The sequence below is a fragment of the Drosophila takahashii genome, chromosome 2L (genome assembly GCF_030179915.1).
Source record: "Drosophila takahashii strain IR98-3 E-12201 chromosome 2L, DtakHiC1v2, whole genome shotgun sequence".
Classification (NCBI taxonomy): Eukaryota; Metazoa; Arthropoda; class Insecta; order Diptera; family Drosophilidae; genus Drosophila; species Drosophila takahashii.
Genome location: NC_091678.1, coordinates 12,893,093 through 12,918,700, shown reverse-complemented (window position 1 = coordinate 12,918,700; position 25,608 = coordinate 12,893,093). Strand labels below are relative to the sequence as shown.

At 40.1% G+C, this 25,608-nt stretch overlaps 4 protein-coding genes across 7 annotated transcripts; 3 read left to right on the top strand and 1 right to left on the bottom strand.

Moving 5' to 3' along the window:
* Positions 1-249: 249 nt before the first annotated feature.
* LOC108067120 (fibroblast growth factor receptor 3) lies at positions 250-17,184 on the top strand. Its single transcript, XM_017155963.3, has 15 exons — positions 250-380; positions 11,510-11,786; positions 12,085-12,187; positions 12,336-12,578; positions 12,942-13,125; positions 13,398-13,630; positions 13,687-13,727; positions 13,786-13,940; positions 13,993-14,032; positions 15,208-15,373; positions 15,432-15,586; positions 15,684-15,921; positions 15,979-16,105; positions 16,164-16,269; positions 16,391-17,184. The coding sequence occupies exons 2-15, from the start codon at positions 11,547-11,549 to the stop codon at positions 16,748-16,750; spliced, it is 2,391 nt and encodes a 796-aa protein (XP_017011452.2). The 5' UTR covers positions 250-380; positions 11,510-11,546; the 3' UTR covers positions 16,751-17,184.
* Positions 4,645-7,516, top strand: LOC108067125 (facilitated trehalose transporter Tret1). Its single transcript, XM_017155996.3, has 5 exons — positions 4,645-4,945; positions 5,248-5,480; positions 5,550-5,680; positions 6,441-6,793; positions 6,853-7,516. The coding sequence occupies exons 1-5, from the start codon at positions 4,870-4,872 to the stop codon at positions 7,470-7,472; spliced, it is 1,413 nt and encodes a 470-aa protein (XP_017011485.2). The 5' UTR covers positions 4,645-4,869; the 3' UTR covers positions 7,473-7,516.
* On the bottom strand, positions 16,776-20,161 carry Fign (Fidgetin). Of its 4 annotated transcripts, none has more exons than XR_011419809.1 (8): positions 19,946-20,159; positions 19,368-19,884; positions 19,041-19,186; positions 18,881-18,975; positions 18,530-18,819; positions 17,993-18,412; positions 17,134-17,315; positions 16,776-17,081 (listed from the first exon to the last, which is right to left on the bottom strand). XR_011419809.1 is itself a non-coding variant. In XM_070219180.1 (7 exons), exons 1-7 carry the CDS (start codon positions 20,071-20,073, stop codon positions 17,196-17,198), a joined length of 1,716 nt encoding a protein of 571 aa, XP_070075281.1. In that variant the 5' UTR covers positions 20,074-20,159; the 3' UTR covers positions 16,776-17,195. The 4 variants fall into 4 exon arrangements, 2 of the variants coding, with proteins under 2 accessions (XP_070075281.1, XP_070075282.1); XR_011419810.1 differs by having other exon boundaries at positions 16,776-17,065; XM_070219180.1 differs by having other exon boundaries at positions 16,776-17,315.
* Positions 20,162-21,818: 1,657 nt separating this feature from the next.
* On the top strand, positions 21,819-24,894 carry LOC108067131 (facilitated trehalose transporter Tret1). The gene is made up of 6 exons (XM_017156024.3): positions 21,819-21,945; positions 22,430-22,662; positions 22,972-23,646; positions 23,972-24,175; positions 24,488-24,553; positions 24,613-24,894. Exons 1-6 carry the CDS (start codon positions 21,888-21,890, stop codon positions 24,832-24,834), a joined length of 1,458 nt encoding a protein of 485 aa, XP_017011513.2. The 5' UTR covers positions 21,819-21,887; the 3' UTR covers positions 24,835-24,894.
* The last annotated feature ends 714 nt before the right edge of the window (positions 24,895-25,608 follow it).

Below are 25,608 nucleotides of genomic sequence, written 5' to 3'. Positions count from 1 at the left end.
CATAATTATTGAAAATTCAACAAGTTTAAAAATAAATAGCGAAGAGTAAACAAAAAATGGAAATTTTATGTGTAGTTTATATGAATGAAAGTGTAAACGGACAAACGGAAATTTAATTATTTTGCAAATATCCCGAATAAGTGCCGAGTGTTTGGATAGCCACTTCCCTGCCTCCCCAACAGTCGAGTATTTGTGTTTTCTATTCCCCCCACAAAATAATACAAATTCGACTAGTGAATGTTTACTGAAGAGGGGCTGAGCAAAAAGCCAAAAAAAAGTGTTGAACGTAAACAAAAGGCTGAAATGCTTGCGTCCGAAGCCATCAGCTGAAAAGTCAACAATCCGAAAACGATACTCGAGTGAAGAGTGAACCGCAAATGGTGAGTTCAAAACAAAAAATATCCAAATTGATGGAGTTTCTGGGCTTGAGCCTCCAAAGTTCTTGATAAGATAGCGAGGAAACGCGCATTTTTGGTTGGGGTGAACATTAAAAGCCTAAGGAATTTCTCGGAACTCCCCTAGTAATTTCTCTTGTTCGGTGCATTATTTTTATCGTTCGTTATTGATGATCGCTTCAATTGCGGCACGCACTGCGCAATTGATATTCCAGTTGACTCCGATCAATCTATCTATCTATAGATGGGGGGCGATGTTTTCTCACCCAGGTAATTGCGAAAGCTCACGCCCCCTTTTGGGTGACCTGAAAATATATACCCCTGCGATCCATGTGGGCGCTGGGGAATTTCAATTTTTATTAGATTGGGCTACAGTTATTTTTCGATTTTCGTCTTCCAATTTTTTCTTCTTTTTTTCGGCGCGGTAGCGGCCACTTTAAGTGATAAGCAAAGTGTCGCCATTTTTACCCAGCATTTGTGATTGCGAGTCGTATATGGCATATAGCACTATATATATATTCTGTCAGTTTAGTTACTCCACTAATTATTGAACTAAAAATTATCACACTGTTTTACCATGCTCACACCTGGCGTGGGGTTCTCTCACCCTTGCCATTTTATTACAGCTTAAAAGCATGTTATTTATTATTGAGAGCATGGTCAACAAAGGGGGAAACAACAACACAAATACGGTATCAATATATATGCCCTGCACATGATTAAGTAGCCTCATTTAATCTACTTAAACACGCGCCGAAATTGATAAATAATGGCAGCCAAAGAGCCTAGCTACCGCAATTTCTAGGGCCATTGCCTCGAACTCAACAATTGGCTTTATTTAATTATTAAAATTCCATAACTTTCAACCTCTTATATTTGTTACTTTAAAATTTAATATGGATGGAAATATATAAATCTTTGCCTCTCGAACATTTTTAAAAAAACCACAGGAACTCATCAAAACCGCGAGGTTCTTTGACAAAATGTTGTAAAAAATGTTTGAAAATAACGATACTCAAAGGGCTGCTACATAAAAAAACAGTTTGTTAAAGCCGAGAGCAACGAAAAGCAATCAAAAGAAAATTTCTGTGGAATTCGAAATATTAACTTTTAAAAATATTCTGTGGAAATCGGAATGTTGATTTATAAAAACATTCGACATTGAAGAGAGGCGACAAAATGAATTTAATGATGGTTCTGCAGAAGCAAGAAGAAAATTGTAATCAAAACTCTATAATATTGGCTTGTAGATGGTAACCATTGCCTACATCAAAGGAAGCGATTTCATTAGTTTTCTATTTTTCTTTTCGAGGAAAACGGAAATCATTTTCAATAGTTTTCTGCTTTTCTGTTCGAGGAAAGAGGTTTTGTGAATTTTTCATTGGTCGGAATGAAGTGGGTGCTTCGCAATAAAACTACAGCTTAAGTTCGCAAATAATGTTCATGCCATGTTTTCATGCTTAGGTCCGTAAAACGAAAATAAATAGAAGCCTTTTCCAAAATAATTCAGTTATGATAAATAACAAATTCACACAGATGTTTGCTAGACGTCATACCTTATTTTGCTCTCTGATTTTTTTGTTTTTGTCAAATTGTTTTCTCTCTGCCTTATTTTCTGTACTATCTCACGAATACATTTAAATGGTTGTATATAATGGCGGTCGTCGTTGTATCTCATCAATTATTTTACGAGTAGTTGCCATTGAAAGCTTTAAAAGGCTGCCGCATATGGCAAACAGTCCCAGGGACGATGAAGCTCAAACAAATTTTAAGAGTCTTACGTTTACCTTTGCCATGTGTTTTCTGGAATTGACTTCGAAATACATCATTAAAATATAAAGTGCAGGTTTTAAAAGGACTCGATCTTAATTATTTAAATAAAAGCTTTCCCAACTTGACCCAACTCGTCAGCCACTTACCAATTTATTTTTGAACACTTTACTCAACCTTATTACTGACCATTGACCACTGCAAAATGGTGAGCCCAAATTTAATTGGTTCAGGTATATGGCTGATATGTGTACTTCGGCAATTAAGGGGAATTTCCAAATTATACTATATAGACACACATATATCTGGACTTTACCAGTTCGACAGATTGCGCACATTCATCCCTAGTTTAAAGTCCAATTTGGGCACTTAAAGTTGTTTGGTTGGCGGCTTATCAATTTAAAGTCCGCACCGAAATAACAAAAGAAACCATAATTAGTTTTACATTATTTTTATGCACCCGATATCGATGACAATATGTTTATTTTAAATAGCCATAAATGCTAATTATATCATTTTCGCATGAGCAACTCCCCGGCAACAGGCGAGTTGGTATTTAGTTTTTTTTTACTTGCGCCTGTGTGTACCTTTTCCCATCGGAATCGGCAAACCAAAACAAATTGTTCAAGTTGCCGTGAAATGGAAAACAAATTGAACTTATCAATAAATCGAGTGGGCGATAACGATTAGAAAAAAAAAGTGGTGGTATATATACTATATACCATTTCATTGCCTCTCAAGCAAAAGGAAAGAGAGTCAAATTCTGATCCTGCCAGGAAAAATTCGGACTTTGTGGTAAAACCTAAGCCGCTTACACATTTTTCCTTCATCTTTTGGAATATTCAAGAGATTCTTAGTATGTTTGCCGGCCTTAACTTGGCACCGCCTGACACTCATGAGAACTTATCAATTGATTAAAGCACACGGCATTTAATTTATGAGTATTCCTCGTCTTTTTGTCTGGCCTTCGCTAACTTAGCAGAGCTTAGAATGTCAGGTGGTTAGACAGAGTCGAAATCAAGGCACCTACCTCAAAAAAAGCTTTATTCAAAGCACATTATATCTAGAACCCGATGTTCTCTGCCCAGCCACGATTCTTTTATTGATTGCAATGTTCTTTGCACTTATCACACGATTTCACAGAACAACTCTTGACAGGCTTCCATTTCTCTTACGACCTCTTATCGGGACTGTGTGTTTGCCACCCCAAAATTGTTAAAATGCGTCATGCCAGATATGCGGGAGTAAATGGATCCCCAAACTCTGGATATGCATAAAATGTGCGGGTCATTCTGCCAAAGTGAACGTTGCTATTAAATATTCTTTTGAACCAGAACATTCCATTATTTATTCCAATATATTTAATGGCTCCCTTTTCGGCCAAAAATAATATTTAAAATACAAAAAGTCCCTTATAAGCCAACACAACTGGCCGAAATCAGTCATAATCGGGAGTTGTTGACAAATCAAAGTCTATACTAAATCATCATCATTATATCAGGGCAGTAAAAACGAAGCCAGTCGTTTCAATCGATTCTTATCTGGACGAAATGCAATGCATGTGTGGACTTTATTCTCAAAAATATAAACATGTTTATCTCGGTGTTCCTCTATAAAGTTAACTACACACATACACGTAACTTTGGGGCGAGCTAAACTGATTCACAGGCTTGAGGGCTGAGCAAGCCTGGAAATTCCTTCGAAAAACCTTTTGTTGAGTACATACACTTCAGTGCATTCTAATAAAGGCCATGAAATTCCAGTAGGTCAGGAAACTAGGAAAATGAAATCGTTATGGAAAATTGTAGAAATTGTGTAGGTGAAAAAATGTATAAAAAATAAATTGAATTTGTGAATTTTAATGCTGGCTCTGCAAAATGTTACTAAAATACCTTCTTGCACTGTTTATGTGTGCCCTATAAAAGTGTCACCACGTGTGTGTTTGCAGCTAATAACAGTGTCACCCCAAAGTGTTTGCCCAACGTAATAGTGTGTCTCTATTATACATTAAGTGACGCCTTAAAAGCGCGCGTGTTTTGTTATTTGAACTACGCAAATGGTGTTTGGAGTGCAAATAGATTCGCGTAGGTCGGGGAATCCACTGCAGAATCCACGGAACATAACTCCAGGTGACGTCACAGCCGAAGCGAAACTTAATCGCACTTATTTCCGTTTGCCAACAAGTCGTGAACTTGGTCTATAAACAGAGGACAGCGAAGACATGACGCGACGCCTATCCGGAAGATTTAGTGATGTGTGCCGAGTATTACGGAGCAACAGCTTTCGGCAACGGGTACTGGGTGATGAGTACCGCCCACCTCAGACAAGCGGCGTGATGGATCCCCATTCCGTAGCTAATCTGCAGCTGCCTCCCGACTCACAAACTGCGTAATCGTTGGCTGTTTCTTAGATGAAATACTAGATGTTTACCCACAGATTTAGATACGAAAACGGTATAAATGGGGCATCGTCGCCTATTTCACAAGCCATTTTCGGACCAGAGTTACTCCGTCCAGGTTAAAGCACAGAGCATGGAAAAAGGATACCAGAGTTTAAAGTTTTCACGCAAGAGCTTTAAGGCACTCTAAGGACCTGCTCTCCAAACGAGGCTCTTCAACTGTGATATACGCGATTTAAGGATCGAACCGTACAAGTTATAAGTTACAATAGGACAACTTAGTTAGTTAAAAGGATTCTCGCCAGGATGCAGCTACTCAACATATTCCAATCGGGCATCTTCCAGTGGCAGTATCGCCGCCAACTGCTGGTCTCTTTGAGTGGTATGTTTTATGAAGATAAGATGGATTTACGGCTCAACGGGCGAGTGGAAAGTTTTGGGACCGAATCCATGCGAATCCATGTCAAGTTGTGGACAAAGAACTGGGCAGGCTTAAATGAGATTTGGGCAAGCCATGGAAAACGGCCCCGAAAAACGTTGACACAAAGTCGACGGGTGAAAATTCAATTTTCAATTTCACGCGTGTGCCCTATGCAAATGAGCCACTTGAGCTGTTGATTCGCCCTCGCCCTTGAGAGATGATGTCATATGCTCGTATGCTGATGATCTAAATGTTCTTCCTAGCCACGCTGATAACCTTCTGCCATGGCATCGCCCTCGGTTGGCTGTCGCCCATGCTGCCCAAGCTGCTCTCCCCCCAGGAGACGCCCCTGTCCTTCTCCATCGACGTCGAGGAGGCCTCCTGGCTGGGGGCTGTCATCAGCATCGGCGGAATTACCGGGAACTTCTCCTTCTCCTACCTGATGAACCGCTTTGGCCGCAAAGTGTCGATTTACGCCCTTGCCGTTCCGCACACGGTGAGTTTCTAATGCCCACATTTTCCCCGGTATTTTCATGGGTTCAACGGTATCATGTTCAATCCTTAGTGTATTTGGTTCCTGTTCTACTTCGCCCAGAACATCGAAATGCTGTATGTGGCACGGGTGTGTGCCGGCCTAACTGGCGGCGGCATGTTCGTGGTGCTGCCCATTTTCATTGGGGAAATCGCCGACAACAGGTGAGTGCAACAAAAAAAGGAGCCAGAAATCTAACAATGGGTTTCCATTGAATTTAACAGGAATTTTTAATACAGTGCGACTGCAATGCCAGAGTTATTTGAACAATTTTCATTTTTCCCTGTGCAGTTTTGCTGGTGACAGTTTCATTTTACATATTGCGACTTTCACACCAGTGCTGCCATCACTCAGCTTAAAATATAGGAAAGATAAGCCAAATGGAAATGGGGGAAAAAGATTAAAATAATTATAAATAGGACAACAAATAGGACAAAAGTAGCTTGCACATTATATGTTCAGTTTTTTATTTAATGTAAATGGGTTGAATAAGTCACTACATCTTCGCTTGATAATTTGACCGTGCTAAATTATCTATGCGAATACGTAATAATCTTGTATTACTATATCAAAAGATTTAACGATTATGTGAAACCCGCAGGAGAGTCCTAAAAAATAAAACAATTTTGTCCGAATGTTTTAAAAACAGGTTAATTCAAATACGACTAGCAAAACATTTTTTTTACAAAAGGACAGATTTCTGGACAGGAGATGTTTGAAATTTTTTTCCCAAATAAAGACCATAGAAAAAGAACAGATCTGTCTGGAAAAATAACAAAATGACAGCACTGCTTCACACGCAAAATGGAATGCAAAATATTTGCAGACTCTAACGTTGGCTACATTGAAAAGATAGGGAGCAGTTTCGTAATTGATTTTCGAATATGTAGATGAGTAATTGAATTTTCCCCAATCCTTCCGCAGCATTCGCGGTCGCCTGTGCTCCTTTTTCACGCTCACAATGAACACGGGCATAATGGTGGGCTTTGTGGTGTCCTCGCATATCGCCTACCATGTAATTCCCTGCGCCGTGGTGGGTCTGCCCGTTCTGTATGTGTTCCTGGCCACCCGATACCCGGAGCCGCCGCAGCAGCTGATCCGCTGGCAGCGCGAGGAGGAGGCCGAGCGCTCCCTGAGGTTCTATCGGCGGTGCGATGGACCCGGTGTGTCCAAGGAGGAGGAGCGCGCCTACCAGAAGCAGTTCGACGAGATGCGCCTGGCCATCCAACAGCAGAACAAGGACTCCGACGACAAGGGACTCGCCTTCTCCGATTTCCGTAAGATATACATAGCTGATTCAAAGACAGCTGATATGATATACCGATTCCCCTTGCAGTCACCAAGCGCTCCCTGAAGGCCCTGGCCACCGGATTGGTCCTGATGATAGCCAACATCTTCACGGGCACCTTCGCCTTCAACAACTACATGTCCAACATCTTCGATGCCGTGCACACCCAGCTGGATCCCAATACGAACACCATTATCATTGGGGCCGTTCAGATCCTGGGCACCTTGGCCAGCATCTACCTGGTGGATCGCTATGGCCGCCGCATCCTGCTGATTGTATCCTGTGCGGGCAGTGGCATCGGCACTTCGGCCTTCGGGCTGTACGCCTTCTATGCGGAGGAGCAGAAGGTGGACCTGTCGGCCTTCTCCGCCTGGCTGCCCGTCACCCTGATGGCCTTCATCATCTTCATAGCCAACGTGGGAGTGATATCGGTGACCATGGTGGTGCTGGTGGAGATCCTGCCGCAGAGGATCAGGGCAGTGGCCACCAGCTTCTGCCTGGGCTGCCTCAGCTTCTTTGCCTTCACCTCGCTGAAGACCTTCCCGCTGATGATGTTCCATTTGGGGCTGGCGGCCACCATGTGGTTCTGCGGCGCCGTCAGCGTCATTTGCCTCTTCTACGTGGTCGTCTGCCTGGAGGAGACCAAGGGTCGCTCCATGTATGACTAATCTCGCCTGGTGCCTAGAGAATAAAGTTCACATTGTTAGTAGTACCCATGTTGTTTGTGGTTTTCTTGGGGGAGGGGCAGGCATTAAACCAAAACAAAGCGCCCGCCGGGCGAACAGAAGCCCCAATAAAAAAAAGAAGCGGAGCAGACAGGACTTGATTTATGACCCAACAACTAGCCACCTGTCATAAGCTAATGTCGTGCAAACAATTAGCTTTGTTGGCGTTTTTATTCACCAGCACTCACCCTAATCTCCACCAGCTTCTGCTCTTTTAGACAAAGGAAATCCACATGAAGAGAAAACAATACCCTTGGAGTGGGAAAAATGAAGCGTAATTGCTTCTGAATTCTTTTTACAGAAGTTTGTAAAGCTATGTTTTATTTAGGTATTTAAATTTGATTTAATCCCTCACACAAGAATGCTCCGGGTTCCTTGCAAGTGAAATCAAGTTTAATCTCTGCTTGAAAATGCTAATCTCACTTGATTCCACTAAGCATATTCTACTTCATTCTCAACTATTGTAGTGGAATTTTCTTGGAAAACTTACAGTTGCTTTTTATACCCGTTACTCGTAGAGTAAAAGGGTATACTAGATTCGTGCAAAAGTATGTAACAGGTAGAAGGAAGCGTTTCCGACCCTATAAACTATATATATTCTTGATCAGGATCACTAGCCGAGTCGATCTAGCCATGTCCGTCTGTCCGTCTGTCTGTCCGTCTGTCTGTCTGTCTGTCTGTCTGTCTGTCTGTCTGTATGAACGCTGAGATCTCGGAAACTATAAAAGCTAGAAGATTGACATTTTGCATGCAGATTCTAGGAGTTCCTACGCAGCGCAAGTTTGTTTCAAAAGGGTGCCACGCCCCCTCTAACGCCCACAATCGCTTATATACGATTTTAAAAATTTCAATATTTTGGAAAAGTAAAAATGCAGTTTTATTGTGTTTATCAATACCTATCGAAATGTAAAAGAAATTTTTTTAATCGGACCATTCGTTAAAAAGTTACGGCGGATCAAAGTTTTTCTCCATCTCTTTCGCACTCCCTTTAGCTGAGTAACGGGTATCTGATAGTCGGGGCATTCGACTATAGCGTTCTCTCTTGTTCAATTAGCGGAGTACCCGGCTTGCCAGAGTTAAAATGGTTTTGCAGTGAACTAATTGAAAAGGATTTGCAGTGAAATGCTAAGGAAAACAAATTAAATATTTCTCGGAAAACTCAAGGGGGATAATACCAATTTAAGCTGCGATTCCTAAATCAGGTTAGAATCTTATAAATTGTTAAATTAAATGCAGTCGGTCTAAACTTCAAACTACCTTCAAAATTCGAGTGTTCTTGGAATAGGTCGTTGGTTATAATAGCGGGGCTAATAAATAAATAGGCATCTTGCTGACTCACCACGATTACGACTGCGATAGCGATACGATAGGATCACTGATAGGCGTGGCTGAAAATGGAGTGACGGTTTACGCATTATGCAAGGATGGGATCGATTCCCTCTGCCTGTGTATTTCGTTATTTATCAAAAATTGCTATTATTTTCTGCTTAAATCGATCAAGACAATCGATAAACAATCTATTTTTACTCATCGATTAACCTTTATCAGCGACATTGGCTTTCTTATCGATAAATCACAGTGCTGTTGAATTTTACTCGAGAGTTGTTCTTTGATTAAATTAAATAATTTTAAAATTAATCGTCTATGTGTTTGAGGGTATTTTAATTTTGGTAGGAAGCTTGGGAAGAAGACGATTTCCAGCTTATTAAGTGCAAATGTATGATCTTGATCAGTATCACTAGATGAGTCGATAATATCGAGTCGTTATACAAGTCGTTACAATTTTTACTTCGTACTTTTTAATTTTTTTATATTTGGGTAATGGTATCTGGCAAGGGTATTAAAACTTCGATTTCAGCTTATTGATGTTTATAAATTTACATGTATTTTTTTTTTCTTGTAATTGATAAGAATATGAAGGCACGTGCCCGTTTAACTATCATATGAAAATATCAAGCTCTGTTTTCGCTGTCGGTAAACAACTGATTTCAAGTGCAGTCAACGATTTTAAGTAGTATTCTTTCTTTTAGGGCTTCTATTATTTTCACAAGTTCTCAACTTTAAAAAAAAACAAAAAAGTGGCAGTGGCCAACACAAATATTTGTTCAATTATTCCGCGACGTGGGAGGGATCAACCTGAATAATTAGTTTGGCTTCGCTTTGCTCGAGGTATGAATATTTTGCTTTTCTGTCCTGGAATGCCGAATCTACAGCAACAACCGCAAATTAATAGCGTTCCTAATTTGAATTTGAACCATTTCCCCACCTACGTATTTTCCTCGGTATTTACGCTGGTATTAAATGACATAATTTGTGTGCGCATTTCAGAATTGATGTAACGCTTTGAGGGTGTCAGAATGGTAGGGGGTCCTTTTTATTGTGACTTTTGTATTCCGTATCCCATGTGGCATCAGGAATCGATTAATTAAAGTGAAATTCAGAGCACACGACTTTGTTGGATGGTTTACTGCATTTAAGGATACTGGCCATGCCACAGAAATGGGCAGAATTTCGTTCATTTTTAGAGTCAGTACAATGGCGACGTTACACTATTGTGAACGGCAGTCCACGTAGTGACAAATAATTCGATCGAATGGTATTATTATTAATATTTTAATACCAAGTCGATTGGTTTAGGAAAAATCAATCATTAATAACACTGTGCAGCATTTTTATTGCTTTTTAAATTTACCTCGATGGATGCTATATTTTTGGATTCGTTACGAATTCCCAAGATAAACTGCGTTTTCCAAAAAGTTCCCCGACGCAAGGATTCTTAGCAAAAGGACCTCAAAGTTCGAAAAATGCTGAAATTGGCCAACTATGCGGAGCTCTCAGAGGCAAATGGATGCATGGTTTGATTCGATGTTAAAGTTTTTTTAAAGATACACCCTTTATCTTTTATACCCCATACTTAAAAAATTTTTAAGATTTTTTTTAAGGCAGAAACAAATTCTAGAAAACATAGTCAAAAAACATAAAAGTATACAGCTGCGGTCAAAATGGTAGTAGTGTTGCCGCCCTGTGTATTTAAAAGTTTGTTGTTGTAATCAGAGCTCGTAAAAAACGGTCAACCGAATTTTTCTAATCGGGCTGCTCAGTTGAAAGACCCAAAAATTGAGAATGTCTAGCTCAGGGTCTGAGCAACAACCCTTTTTTCGTTTCGGTCTCGGTCTCGGTTTCGGTCTCGGTCTCGGGTTTCGGTTGACAACAAGCACAATGAGACCTTTTTTTACGAGCTCTGGTTGTAATTGATCTTTTCCTGGTAATATTGTATTGATTATAATTTTACTATTAGACTAATTGGATAAGAAAAAATTACAACATGAAACTTTTAAAAACACAAGGCGGCAACACTGCTACTATTTTGATCGCAGCTGTATGTTTTTCAGTTGTTTTTTGGAATTAATTTCTGCCTTAAAAAAATCCTAAAATTATTTTATGTATGGGGTTTGAAAGATAAAGGGTGTATCTTTTAAAAAACTTTAACTTCGAACCAAGCCAAGCATCCATTTGTCTCTTAGAGCTCCGCAAAGTTGGTCAATTTCAGCATTTTTCAAAACTTTGAGGTCCTTTTGCTAAGAATCCTTGCGTCGGGGAACTCTTTGGAAAACGCAGTTTATCTTGGGAATTCGTAACGAATCCAAAAATATAGCATTCATCGAGGTTTATTTTTGATGCTGCATAGTGTAATTAATTAATGTCACAAAAAGTGATATCAGAAGTTTTGTATGCTAAAGGTGCGATCGTTACTAGTTTTTACCTCGACAAGGGATTTTTAAATGAATTGAAACGAAATCCCAAATTCTTGTTGGATACATATTTATTTTTTTTGCAATTTTCGTTTTGATTTAAAAAATATATTTCATTTTTGCTGTGTTGTATTGTCTCCTTTATTATTTATGTTTAAACTTTTAACTGGTTGCTTTAACATTTTATTCCGTAACGAATAATAATATTTCGTTGTTTTCTTTTTTAAGTAAACACACTGAAATATGTGGAAACCTGGCCATCAGAATGCATCAACCGAACCATATTCAAAATAGGATAGTGTTGATTTTATGGCTGATGGTAGCACGGGAAGCCCTTGGCCAGCGTTCTTGGGAAAACAGCACCACACCTGCCCATCCAACAACGATATCTCTGGGCCAGAGTGGGGATGTGGACGCAGCGACTGCGCAGATGGAGGTGCATCGGTATGTTACCAGTTTGCCAGGCACAAAAGCCCTGGAGCCTGTCACCAGGATGCGCCTAAATGTGAGTACACTGAAAAAGCATTTTTTAACAATGTAGATAATGTCTACAATTAAAAAAAAAATTTTTAATAAATATTAAACGCTTTTATGTAGTTAACTAGTTAAAACAAGTTAATACATGTTTAAAGTAAACTAAAAAATGTTTAAAAATTAAAAAAAAAATCGTTTTATTGTACTAGGAAAATACACTTTAAAATGTTTAATTTTGAAAATGTTTTTTTTTAATTTTTTAAGTGAGTTGTTTTTTATTGTGTGTAACGCCTGTGGAGTTTTTTTTCCAAATTATTTGAATTTTACAGCCTACGCCTGAAGGAGAAATCACAGAGCTAAGCACAAATGTAACGCTCTATATGGAGAAAATCCCACGACTACAGGTGCGATGGCAGGACAATCTGCCGGACGGTAAGTGTTTTATCTTTTTATTTCCGGTAAATAGGCCCCTAGGCCCCCTTACAAAATTGTCTGCCTCAATGGCCCAGCAAGGGAATCGAAACACGAAACAAATTCCCCTAATTACAGAGCATTGTTTTCTGTTTTCGCCCCATTGCAGGCACTTCCTACAACGTCCTCGTCAGTGCAGTCAACAATAGCCGTTGTCCCGATGCTCCGTGCAGTGAATACGGAATCAAGCAGAGGAAGACCGGTTCCGAGTCCCACTTTGTATACCTGCCAGTAAATCCCAACATGAACGTGGAGTCCGTGGATTGCAACTACATGTTTGGGTGCCAGTACCAGGTCATTGTGGAGACATCCAACGCGATGGTCAGGCGATCGGCCCGCGTCTACATTCCTCGTAGGTTCATGCGAAGAATTCAAAAAGAAGATAAGAAATTCGAGCTTAAAATATACCCTGATAAAAACGTAGTAAATCCTAAAATATCATATATTTAATAATATTTTTCACTGTGTTTTTCTCTTGAGATCTTTATTAATTGCAAATATGAAACTATAATGTTTACCATGTTTAAATTATATTTATGTTTAAATTAGAGTACATTTAAAACTTTTTTATGACGTAAAATATCTTTAATATGTATAATTAAAATTCTATAAATTATTTTCTACCTTGATTAAAATATTTACATAAAAAAAATAATTCAATTGACAATATTTTTTAACGTGTATCTTCATTTCGTTTCCCTTTAAATAACAATAGAGTGTCTGGAGGGCAAGTGCTCCTGCAAATTGGCGCCCACGCCGCCAAAGGTCCTGGCCGTGGGCAAGATGCTCAGTAACGAGACCATCAGCATTAATATCTCGATCCTGGCCAGCGAACTGTTGCGCAAGGAGCAGGACTCGCGTCTGCACGAAACATTAAGGACCTACAAAATGCAATTGAAGTGAGTACTCTCAGCGGGAAATCACTTGTGAGAAACTCATGAAAACGCAATTTAATTAAATGTATCGAGCACATTTCAGTCTCGTATTCGTACTTAAATTGTTTTCAATTTAATTATAAACACGGATTATCCTGTATTTAATCATGCCAATTTTATTCAACTTTCATTGAAGATTTTAATTGAAAATTCCAGCTACTTCAATTGAAACATCAAACCAATATTCTCTGAAAATAAAACTAACTGTATGTAATGGCAAACCTCTAAAATTGCAGAATCAACGAGGAGACAAACCCCTCGCTTCCCTGGGGCGGTGTACTGAAGCACCTGATGACCCGCTCCTACAATCTCAGCGAACTGAACTTCAGGCCAACGTCCAAGGGCTTCGAGGGCATCATGCGGCTGGGTCTGGGAACGCAGCTCAAGGAGAAGGCCTCCCTCAGTCTGCAGGCCGTCATCATCGATCCTTCGGGATGCGAGGGGCCACGCAGCGTAACCAAGGTGCCAGGTGAGTTCCATTCGGCGAGTTAATCTCCTCTTTATTTACATTTCCTACTCGAAAAGTGCCCGCCAATCCCGTTCTGCTGAATGAAGGTGACAGTGTGGTAAGCCTGGATAAATATTTTACGGTCTTAATTTCTTATTCCGAATTGTATTCTGCAGAGCAACTCCATCGTTGTGATGAGCGGCATGCTAATTGCCATTATCCTGGCTGGACTGATGATGTTGCTACTGCGACGACGACGGGCCAGGACAACTGCTAAGCTTCGAAAGCAGGAGCAGATCTACATCCAGACCTTTGCCGCCTCCGCCATTGAGTGAGTAGTCACTTGGATACGACTTATCCTAGGTAACCTATTCTTTTTTCAGGATGGAGGACAATGTAAATTATGTGGACAAGTATGTCGAGGTAAGTCCTCTACGTTTGCCTCAATTTAAGCTTTAATCAAATTTTAAAGGCAACCAATTCGTTAATTTACAGAAATGGGCATTTCCGTCAGAAAGTTTAAATTATTTTATATCATTTTGAAATATTTATTTAAATTGAAAACAAGCATTAATTTGAGGCAAAGGAGAAAAAAACAAACTCCGGGAGAAAATATCTCCCCAGCGACATGACCCAAAAGAAAAAGCTAAGAATTAAATTTTTTTTAAATGGCAACAAATTTTGAGTAAAACCAAAATTATTTCACAGCGGTATGATTTGACAACATTTAAATAAATCGCCTTAAAATATTCCATCAGAATTCGATTAAATCAAATTCCGACAAAATCTAGTAATTGGATTGTATTACATGTTTTTTCCTTAATTTTCCTCCACATTTTAAATTGAAGCACTTTATACATTTTGTACTAGAACAAAAACAACATATCACATATTATATTTGACTGCAAGCAATCAATTATGAATTTATGTTGAAAAATGTGTTGTATATGCAGATTGAGTCGAGTATGCAAAAACAACATATTTTGTTATTATTACAGGTATTTGTTATTTCTCAGAGAAACGTATTTAAGTCCAATTAAAATTGATTTCGACAAGGCGGCACTTGAAATATGATTATGCATATAATCCGATATCCACTCAATATGCAAAATTTAGCTAGAAAAGGTCAAGAAGTAAAACCGGTTGTCGAAACCAAAATCATTTGTATTTCCTGAGCGGAATTGCCCATATGCATTTCATCGGTTTACAAACACTTTAAATGAAAGTAACTTAATTATAGATAGATATTTGTAAGCCAATTGTTCTTAATTGCAGTTCAATTACATACTGATTTTGTCACCCAGATTATTGGCTGCCAGTGTTCTTTATAATTAAGTTACAACTCATTTGTAAATATACATTTTAAAGAGATTGACTGCACATTTAAGGATAAACGCGACAAAGAACAATTAAGTTCAATTACATACTGATTTTGTCACCCAGATTATTGGCTGCCAGTGTTATTTTTAATTAAGTTACAACTCATTTGTAAATATACATTTTAAAGAGATTGACTGCACATTTAAGGATAAACGCGACAAAGAACAATTAACCTAGTATCTTTTCTACCTATTTATCATCTATATCTACCTCTCCAGAAGTCGCAAGTCCTGGGACTGGCAGACATATTCGAGGTTCCGCACTCGGCCATCCAAATTGGCCGAATGTTGGGCGAAGGAGCCTTTGGTGAAGTGCACGAGGCCACTGCGATTAACTTGCGCCGCATGAGGGGCACCACCATTGTGGCAGTTAAGCAGCTGAAACGTAGGTTCATACTCCTCAACTGGTAGGATCAAAACGACAGCTTAATTTCCTCTTTCAGCCAATCCAAAGGCGGATGAGGTGGCCGAGTTTCTGGCCGAGATCGAGATGCTCAAGGGAGTGGGCACGCATCACAATGTCGTCTGTTTCCTGGGATGCTGCACCATCAAACCGCCCTACCTGTTGATCACGGAATTTGTAGGGAAGGGAAATTTGGTAATTAATAGTATATAAAATATTCTCTTTTAAAAATAAATACAAAATATATAAATATTTCATTTCATATTTCACAAAATTTTTGTTCCCTCTTCAGCTGAGCTATTTGCGAGCGGTGCGCCAGGAGGCGAGCAAATTAAAGAGCCGGAATGCCAACTACACCACCTGCAAGCCCATTTCATCCAGGTCCAATGGCACTTCATTACCCAAGTCGCCAAGCGTAAACTACATCGAATTAAAGGCGTCCAGCCAGACAATTGATTTGGCCCAAATTCCGGAAAATTCCAGTGCAGACATGAACGTTCCGCGGCAACCGCATCCCTCCTTTGCCGAAAGTAAGCCACTTAAATTACTAATTACAGAAATATTGACAAGGAATTTATAATTTGCAGCCACTTACACCATTGTGGAGGAAGAGGATGCCTTCGAGTACATACTAGACAACAAGGAACTGCACAACTTTGCACTGCAAATTGCAAATGGAATGCGGTTCCTGGAAGAGCAGGAAATAACGCACCGGTATGGGATATAAAATCATACTCTGAGTACGGTATTTAATTTGGCTTTTCCTTTCAAGGGACCTGGCTGCGCGAAATGTCCTAATTGACAGCAACAAAACCCTGAAAATATCCGATTTCGGTCTTTCCCGACACGGAATTTATACGAACACAAGGACGCGAAAGGTGAGTACAGCCGGTTGAGTGGGATGAAGGGTTTATTTTAAGGCTGCAAACTTGAAGCAATCGGTTAAAAATATTTCAGAGATAAATATCTCTTAAAATATATAAAATATTTTCTTTAAAGCTCCCGCTTCGCTGGCTGTCCATCGAGGCCATTCGCGACAATGTCTACTCCAGCAAGAGCGACATCTGGGCCTATGGGGTGGTGCTCTGGGAGATCGGGACTCTGGGGGCCTCTCCATATCCGACGATCAGCAACAGCGAGCTGATCCCGTTCCTGATGGCGGGCAACCGTCTGGAGCGGCCGGAGATCTGCACACCGCAGGTCTACACCATCATGCTGCAATGTTGGCTTGAGGAGCCAGAGGAGCGACCCACCTTCGACGCCCTGTACAGGGTGCTCAGTCCAAAGACCACCTACGTGGACATCAATAGCCTGAGCGATGATTACGTCTTTCCGCCGATTAGCGAGAATAGGGAATAAACCAAGTCCAATAAGTTCACTCTACTTCTAGACGTCCTCCATCGATAATTGTTAAAAGTTTATTGCTGTCCCTAAACGTCTTAATTCGATAATTGTTACAAGTGTATTATGGTATTCGACTATTCCTACTGTACAAATATCTCCGTCTGTGTGTGCATAATGCAGAGTTCAAAATGTGCCGGAACAAAGTTTTCAATTAAGTACAAGCTTAGTTAGTGGTTAGTCAGTAAGCTTTAGAGTGTCGGCTAAGTTAAGGATACCCTTTCATTTTTAGGTAATTAAGATCTGCCGTATACGAACGTAGTTTTTGATGTGCTGTGAGTTTTAAACACTGGAAATATATTGAAATTAATTGTATTTCACATCTAATTGTTAGACTTTACTTAGCGTTCATGCGTTACTTCAAAGTATTAATAAAATTCTATTTAAAAAGTCCTCCTTGTGCTTAATGACGTACGCCATACACATCATTCCAGGCCTCAAACTGCTTGCAGTCTTCGGCGGAAACACTTTTAGATATAACCCTTAAGGCCTGCTGGAAGTCCTTCATGGTGACGGCGGGCAGCTAAAAGGATAAAGGATTACGATAATTAATGGATAAGTAATTATAGTGTAAGTAAAAATAAATTATGAGTGATTCTTTGCGAAACGTATTGAGATTTTCTACATGGTTTCAAAACGATATCTAATTTTTATCACACCACTTGAAAAGGATTAAATCCATTTAACAAAAGCAAAGATATGGCGATGCTATTTTTTTGTTTAATTTATTTATAATTTAAAATTTAAGTGGGGTAAAAAATAAATAAAAATACCCAAAAATCATTATTTTTGCCAAGTTTTCAGAAAAAATAACACCCATAATGGTTTCAGTGCAAAATAAAGTCCAAACTTTAAAAAAAAATATTTCATTCGCGGTTTTCTGCAAATCGGCATTTTTAATCTTTATTAAAAAAATAGTGTAATGTTCTATACATAATTCTTGTTGGCTCCTGAAAGTTTCGTCATGGATACTGGATTACTTTCGCCATATCTTCGATTCTGTCAAACGATTTTTTTTAAATTTTTTTTTAAATTTTTTTTTAAATGGTGTGATATTGTCATACAAATTAGATACAGTTTTGAGACCATAAAGAGAATCTCGGTACAAAGAATCACTCTTATGCGTTTTCATAGAAAATGGTATTCGGGATAAATTCACAGCTATCAAGTAACTTTGATTCTATTTAAGGATCTGCTTACCTGATGCGTTTCGATGACCTCCATTTGGTCGGGTGTCAGCAGGCGAAGGGGAGCCATCGAAGCGTAGCGGCACAGCGTGTCCACATCTGCTCCGGAATAGCCATCCGTGAGCTCAGCCAGCTCGTTTATTTCCGTAGCGTCGAGGCTGTGCTTCACCTGTCGGAGTATCTTTTCCACGATTTTCCGACGCGCCTCCTCCGTTGGCAGCGGCACGTACAAGCGACGCACAAATCTTCGACGCACTGCCTCGTCCAATTCCTGTGGGCGGTTGGTGGCTCCTATGACCAGGATTCGGATTTCCTCGTTACTAGCAGCGCCATCCAAGTGGATCAGAAACTCGTTCTTCAGGCGCAAAGTACTCTCGTTCTCGTTGCCCGAACGCTTTGACAGCAGGGAATCGACCTCGTCAATGAAGATAATCTGAAATGTATTAGCTTACAGATGAGAATAAAAGTTAACAATGTGCTCAGGCCAATTATAGTTATTTAAAGTACGACTTTGTTGAATAAGTCGCCTTAAAGGCCAGCTAAATCTTACAGCGGGTTGATGTGCAGCGGCCACGGCAAACAGTGTCTTAACCAGCTTCTCGGCTTCGCCCACCCACTTGGAGGTCAGAGAGGATGGATTGATACTAAAAAACTTGGCCTTTGCTTGGGAGGCAATGCTCTTGGCTATTAGGGTCTTGCCAGTGCCGGGTGGTCCGAAGAGGAGCACCCCCCGGGGGGGACAACGCACCCCAGTGAACAAGTCCGGCCGCCGGAGTGGCATTATAATGGCTTCTAGGAATGTGGACTTGGCAGATTCCAGTCCGGCAATATCTTCCCAAGCTAAAATAACAACAGTCGTTTATTTATTCTGCACTTGAAGGTTTCGATTTCCATAACCCACCGACTGGTTTGAAATCATGCATGCTTTCTCCGAGAATTTGCTCCACCATCTTGGGATCTAAATGGGCCAGGGCGGTCGGTATGTTTCCTGCGTTGCTGCGTTCAAAAGAATGCAAGGAAATATAAAGAACAAATTCCGCAAATGCAAGGCTTATACTCACGGGCTAGTCGAGTTCCCATTGCTAACCAAGGGCGAAACAAAGTTCGAGCTAACAGTGCGTTTTCCACCCAGAGTTTTTTTCCTGAAGTTCATCATGTCGGATGGGGCTGAACTGGGTGGTTTGCTCGCAGCCTGATGCTTGTTTTTCTGTGAATTTAATAGACAGACAGTAACGAACAGGAACATTTTGTGGTGCCCTTTAATTGGAGTTGCTGAATAAAATTAATTTTTAGGTTTCCCAGGTATTTCTGGGGATTCAATTTTAATTTTGAGGAATAGCTTTAGAAATTAAAGAAAATTTGGATATTTGTTTGGATTTCAGACCCACCTTCAAATCATCCAGGATTAGTTGCTCCCGGGCCGTGCGAAAGCCGTAGCCGCTTTGGGATGGATCCTCCGGTGGTTCCTGCTGCCTATTGATACTGGAAGGAGCTGAATTGGTCCTTGATGGTGGAACAGCCCCTTGTGGTTTGAGAGAGCCTAAGCCGTTCTGGAATGGATCCTCTGGAGGATTGGTAACCCTATGCGAGTTGGTCCCAGATGCCACAAGAGGATGGGATTGTGGATGTGATTTCATTGGAGGAGCTTGCAGGGCACTTTTGGTCATCTCTAATTTTCGGCAGCTCTCGTACGAGGTCCTGCATTCCGGCTCAAAAACTGCATTCCGGGGCATTTCGAACACGTAGCCTGCACGTGTAATCCCCGATTTCGTCCTGCGACTCGTCCTTATTGTTTCCTGGCATCGTTTTATCCGCTCCACCATTGTTTGTTCGGTACATTCGTGTTTTTGCTGCTTGTCCTGATGCTCTTTGATAACAGCAAAGTGGGTGGAATCCGTACAGAGGCTGGATATCAATTGACATGAGTCCTCGGCATACGAAAATAGGGAATTTAATGTGATTATACCTGGTTTGTTGGCACAGCAACAGGTATTGCTTTCTCCAAGCATTCTGTTTCTCGGAATTTGAGGCTATTTGGGATTGGAAAGTGGCTTCACAGGCGGCAAACCGTTTGATCCACAGTTGTTCGGTCATTTTTAAACCAAGAAAACAAGTTAAAATCCTTTAATAAACTAAAATAAAGACAAAAACTTGCGGCTAAACAGAAATCAGCTGTTGTTTAGCCAAGATCCGTAACAGTCAGCTTCTTTATAGCCACGATCACTTCTATCGTTATCGATACACCATTAACCCTTATGCGAGCGAATATTATTCACCTACTTGATTTTAAACAAGAAAGGAAGCTACCTTCGGCCAGCCGAAGCTTATATACCCTTGCAGATAAAGTAATGCTCACTCGGTGCAGTTCCAGGGATTCCAGATTCAGCGTTTCTATTTTTGAATTTTGTTTTTAAAGAGTCAAGAATTAAAACGCCTACTTCCTACAAAGTAACAATGAATTTTCTTATATATCTTTGAATATTCCTATGGGAGCCTTAAGATATAGTGGTCCGATTCGGCTCGCTCCAACATATGTACTACCTGCAATAGAAAGAAGACTTTCGGGAAAGTTTCATCGCGATATCTTTAAAACTGAGAGACTAGTTCGCATAGAAACGGACAGACGGACAGACGGACCGACGGACAGACGGACAGACGGACATGGCTAGATCGACTCGTCTAGTGATGCTGATCAAGAATATATACACTTTATGTGGTCGGAAACGTCTCCTTCACTGCGTTGCAAACATCTGACTGAAATTATGATACCCTCTACAAGGGTATAAAAAATAAATCATCTTAAATTAGAAAAATATAGCATATCTGTTTGGAAAGCAAAACTGAATGCAATCGAGCCAATTAATTCATTTAAATATATCTTTTTTAATTAACTTTCTCTTTTATCTATCCATTTCGCAATCCGGACTTAATGAAATTCTGCGCAAATAATCAGCTTATACATGGCCATGTCCTTTACTTTGTAAAATGTAAAACTTCATTAAATTGTGGCAGCTATTAACACACCTTTATTTATTCCATTGACGAAATGTATGTTCATGAATGGGTCAAAGGATTCAAATGATTTCTTTGGTATGTTGAAGGTCAAACATTTAAATTCCATTAAAGAGAAACGGTAGAATATTTTTATAAGTACCAATAAAAAATAATAGTTCCTTTAAAATTGTTCGATAGTAGATTTAATTCAAGTGTCATCTTTGGGGTGGTATGGCAGTCAGCTTAGGTGCAGGAGAGATCCCAGATATCGCTATCGATAAGCAGCATGTTATCGAATTTGAAATTACACAAAACTAGCTGGTTAAATTATTTTATTTAAATTACTAAATATGAGCTTCATTTAGTTTCCTTTTTGTTAAGCATTACACTTTTTGTCGAATAAGAAGAGCTGAAATGCTCTCAAGACTTCCGAAACAAAATGTATCTCAATTAATGTTCAATTGCTCTTAATTGGTCCGTTTCGATTTAATTAAAAAGTATTCCATTCGCTCGGATTGTGAGGCACCCTTGGATTCCATCATAAACAGAACTAGCAGCCAAGGCAGACGTCCTCAGATCTTATCGCCAAATCGGTCTGTATGCTCACGTTGGGCAAATATATACCTGCATATTGCTCATCGCCCCCATCTCAACTGCCAACTATACGAAAACACGTCCGGACACAGTCTCCGGTCGTTTGTGGCCCGCGGTTTGGGGTTCAACTGGTGGCGCATAGTGGGCTCCTTATCTCCGGACAAGGGCAAGATAACGCCGCCGATCCCATAAGCCATAAATACCCCGCAGCATCCATTAACGGATTCTCAGTTCAGTAGTCAGTGCAGCGGATTGCAGGTGTTTTCCCATTCGCCATTGGATTTTGGATTAAGGAGCTATTTTCGTCAAATCCTTTCAGCATGTGCCTACCGAAAAGGGTGGGTGGCCCGGCCATTCAGAGTATTGCCACGGCTTTAGGTAAGATTTAAAATTAATCATTTAAAATTGGGAAAATACAATACACTGCCAAATCATCAACAACTAAAATCATCAATCATGATTAATTTAATCACCTGAAATATTCTGTATTCTTTAAAGAAATACAATTTCTGTCTGTTTGTCTGTCTGTCTGTCTGTATGAACGCAAAGATCTCGGGAACTACAAAAGCTAGAAGGTTGAGATTTTCCACACATATTCCACGCCCCCTCTAACGCCCACAATCGCCCACTAACGATTTTATAATGTGTCTGGCGCTCACATCTTTAAAGATTTCCGAGAAGTATAAATGCAATTTTGTTGTGAATATTTATACCTATTAAAATGTAGAAGACATTTTTTAAATCGGATCATTCATTAAAAAGTTATGCGCAATCAAAAAAATGGTATATGTCCATCTCCCTCGTACTCCCTTTAGCCTTCTATTAACGAATTAGAAAATTAAATCAATTTATTCCTTTGCAGGCAATATTCTCTGTTTCAACTTTGGCCTGATGTTTGGCATTACTCCGGCCCACATGGCCCTTTATGAGTCGGAGGAGAAGACTCCGTTGAACGAGGCCACCGATCCGGCGGGAACTGCCTGGTTGACGGGATACCTCTTCCTCAGTGCCGCCGTTGGGGCCTTGATATCGGGTGTCCTTGCTCTAAAAATTGGCCCCAAGTCCGTGCTGCTCTGCGCTGGACTGCTACAAATTGTAAGTTTTTACCTTGCCTTTTTTGGAAAAAAAAGTAAAGGATAGGAAAAGTATATGTCAATGTCAGAACTGAGTTGGGAGGAAAAAAATTGCAAGCAAAGAATGCCTTAAACTTGTTCTCCTATATTTTTCGTTGGGCTATTAGGTTTTTTCTGGTCATATTCTTTGATTTCTTTTGCTCAACGGCTGGCAGGACTCAAAACAGCAAACAGAGGAGATACATTTAGGAATTTTGTTCTTTAAAGTGGAAAGTGAGGAATAACATGAAGGCTTCGTAATACTTAAATGTGAAACATTTTTCCCTTCCAGTCTGGCTGGGCCTGCATCCACTTTGGCTACGATATAGTTCACATCTACGCCTCCCGCCTTTTTGCGGGCGTGGCATCTGGAGCCGCCTTTGTTGCTCTGCCGATTTTCATTAATGAGATTGCCGAGTCTCGGGAAAAAGCAGCCAGGCTAACGTTTACCATCGAATTGTGGCGCACGCTGGGCATCCTGATGGGATTCGTCCTGGGCTTCTACCTGCCCTACGACCTGGTCAACATCGTCGGCTGTGCCGTGACCTTTGTGTTTACCATGACCTTTCCCTTTGTCCAGGAGAGTCCGCATTACTATCTGCGAAAGAATAATGTAGCCAGCTTGGAGAAATCGCTGCGTTGGTATCGCGGCATTCGGGATATTGACGATCGCGAGAAGCCGGAGTATCTCAGCGAATTGGGTGAGTTCCAGGCCGAGCTGAGGAGCAAGGACAAGAACGTGGGCTCCACTCCCATGTCCCATGGCTACATCATCCGGCTGACTTTCGTCAGCTTTCTACTGACCGTCTGCGCCAAGCTGAGCGGTGTTTTTGTGGAGCTAAACTACGCAGCCGATTTCCTCGGACGGACCGGCTATTCCACGGAAACCAATTATGTAATCCTGGCCAGCGCCCAGTGCATTGGAGCGCTCCTCGCCCGCCTCGTTGGTCCGCGGCTGCCGCGAAAGGTTAGTATCGGCTTGATTTAATTAAATGTAATTTTATAACTTTTAACAAGAAAGGAAGCTAGCTCAATTTTCACAATTTAATGCCCATTACAAATATTTTATTGAATATCAATTTAATATTAAAGTTGTTTTTCATTGTATGTACAAACAAAAAAATCTAGAAAACATTTTATATATAACAATGCATTTGTTTTGTATTCCAAACTTTTTTTTGCTTGTAAAGAACCAACATTTCCAACTTTTTAAAAGAACTTACATTTTTTTAACATTAACTCCGATTTTTTTCGGTATACAACTTATGCTGAATTAATTTCATTTCTTGCAGCTGCTGCTCTGCTTCTCGTCCCTATTTGCTGCAGCTGCAGTTATTGCATTGGCGTTATTCAAGATTTACGGTGGACTTTGGCTTCTGGGAAGCTGGGCGGATCGGTATTTGCCCATTATCCTGCTGGCCATACAGCTCGCTTTTGTGAGCTTCGGACTTTATCCCCTGGCGGCAGTCGTGAGCAGCGAGGTTTTGCCCACTAAGGTGAGTCGATTTTATCGTTGGAGGTGGATTAAAATTAAGACTTTTTCATTGAAAAAATATTATCAAAGTTTCTGAAAATATTTTTGTGTACCAATATTGCTTCGACAATTTAAGCAGTTTGTTTTTTTTTTAGTTTTAATTTAAAGTTATAATCTAAGTTTTATGTAAATTTATCGAAATACTATGAGTTTCAACTACATAAATATTTAACAAATTTAAGCTACGTACAGAAGAGCCTGAGTGGAAAGATTAATTATACGAGGGCATTTGAAAATTAATCCCGCTTTTAAATGTTCGGTAATCCTTTTGCAGCTCCACGACTTGCTGTACTCCCTGGCATCTGCTGTTTCCTGGCTGCTGCTCTTCGGCATGATTGAGGTGTGTGTAATGAAAACAAGCACGTGTGCAGTAAATTAATTAAAGGGATTTACTTGCAGGCATTTAATGCAGTTAAGGCCACAATCGCCCCCGGACTGGTTCTTTATCTGTGGGTCTTTGCCGGCGCCTCCATATTCGTGGGCCTTATTTCGCTGCCACTTTTGCCGGAAACACGCAATCGTCGGCCTTCGGCAGTGCAACGTGAGTTGGGTTATGTCGATGATGGCGGAGTGGCCAAAGGATCCGCGGTGACCAACGGACATATTGCCACCCACATCTGAGATGCTCGAGTATTGACTCCCATTAGCTTTACGTACGATATTAATAACGAATTTAGTTTAAGTTTTCCCTGGAGCCACTTAGAAAAGTATAAAACAAATTGAAATAAAATTAATGTGACATTTTTAAATGATATAATACTAAATTACGGATGGTATCCTGGAATTAAAGGGCTTATGATGCTTGCTTGATTTTTGACTATTGGAATTAATTATTTTTTTTTTTGATATATTAAATTTTTAAAGTGTTAAATAAAATGTAGTCAAAATTTCAGCATTTGTTATACGACCTTCAGGGATTTATTTCTAGCTCCGACTAACAAACTCTCAAAAGTATGCAATGAAATGTATACAGGTAAAATAGTTGACCACCGATTACTCATCCGGCTGGCAACGGCAAGATCCGGAATTGGATTCCACAATAGAGCAGCATGTCGCGCACGTCACTTGAGTTTTGGGTTCACAGCTTTATCTTCCACCCCGAATCTTGTTATTTGGCTACGGTTCTTATCGCTTTTACGGTCTGCAAAGAACCTTTCGTCATAAAACTTTACCCCAAGTGAATATTACTTGTGATAAAACTTACGGTAAGTGGTTCTTCAGAAGTCTGGAAAGATATTGTTATGAAATATCACCAGGCACTCTGTACACGTGTTAGTTTCTAAAAGACCTCCGAAATCTGCAGACAGGAAATGGCTATCAAGTAATTTGAGATGAACGCTTGTCTCACGTTAGCACTTTAGATTACATTATTTGTATGTAATCTAATCAAATGAA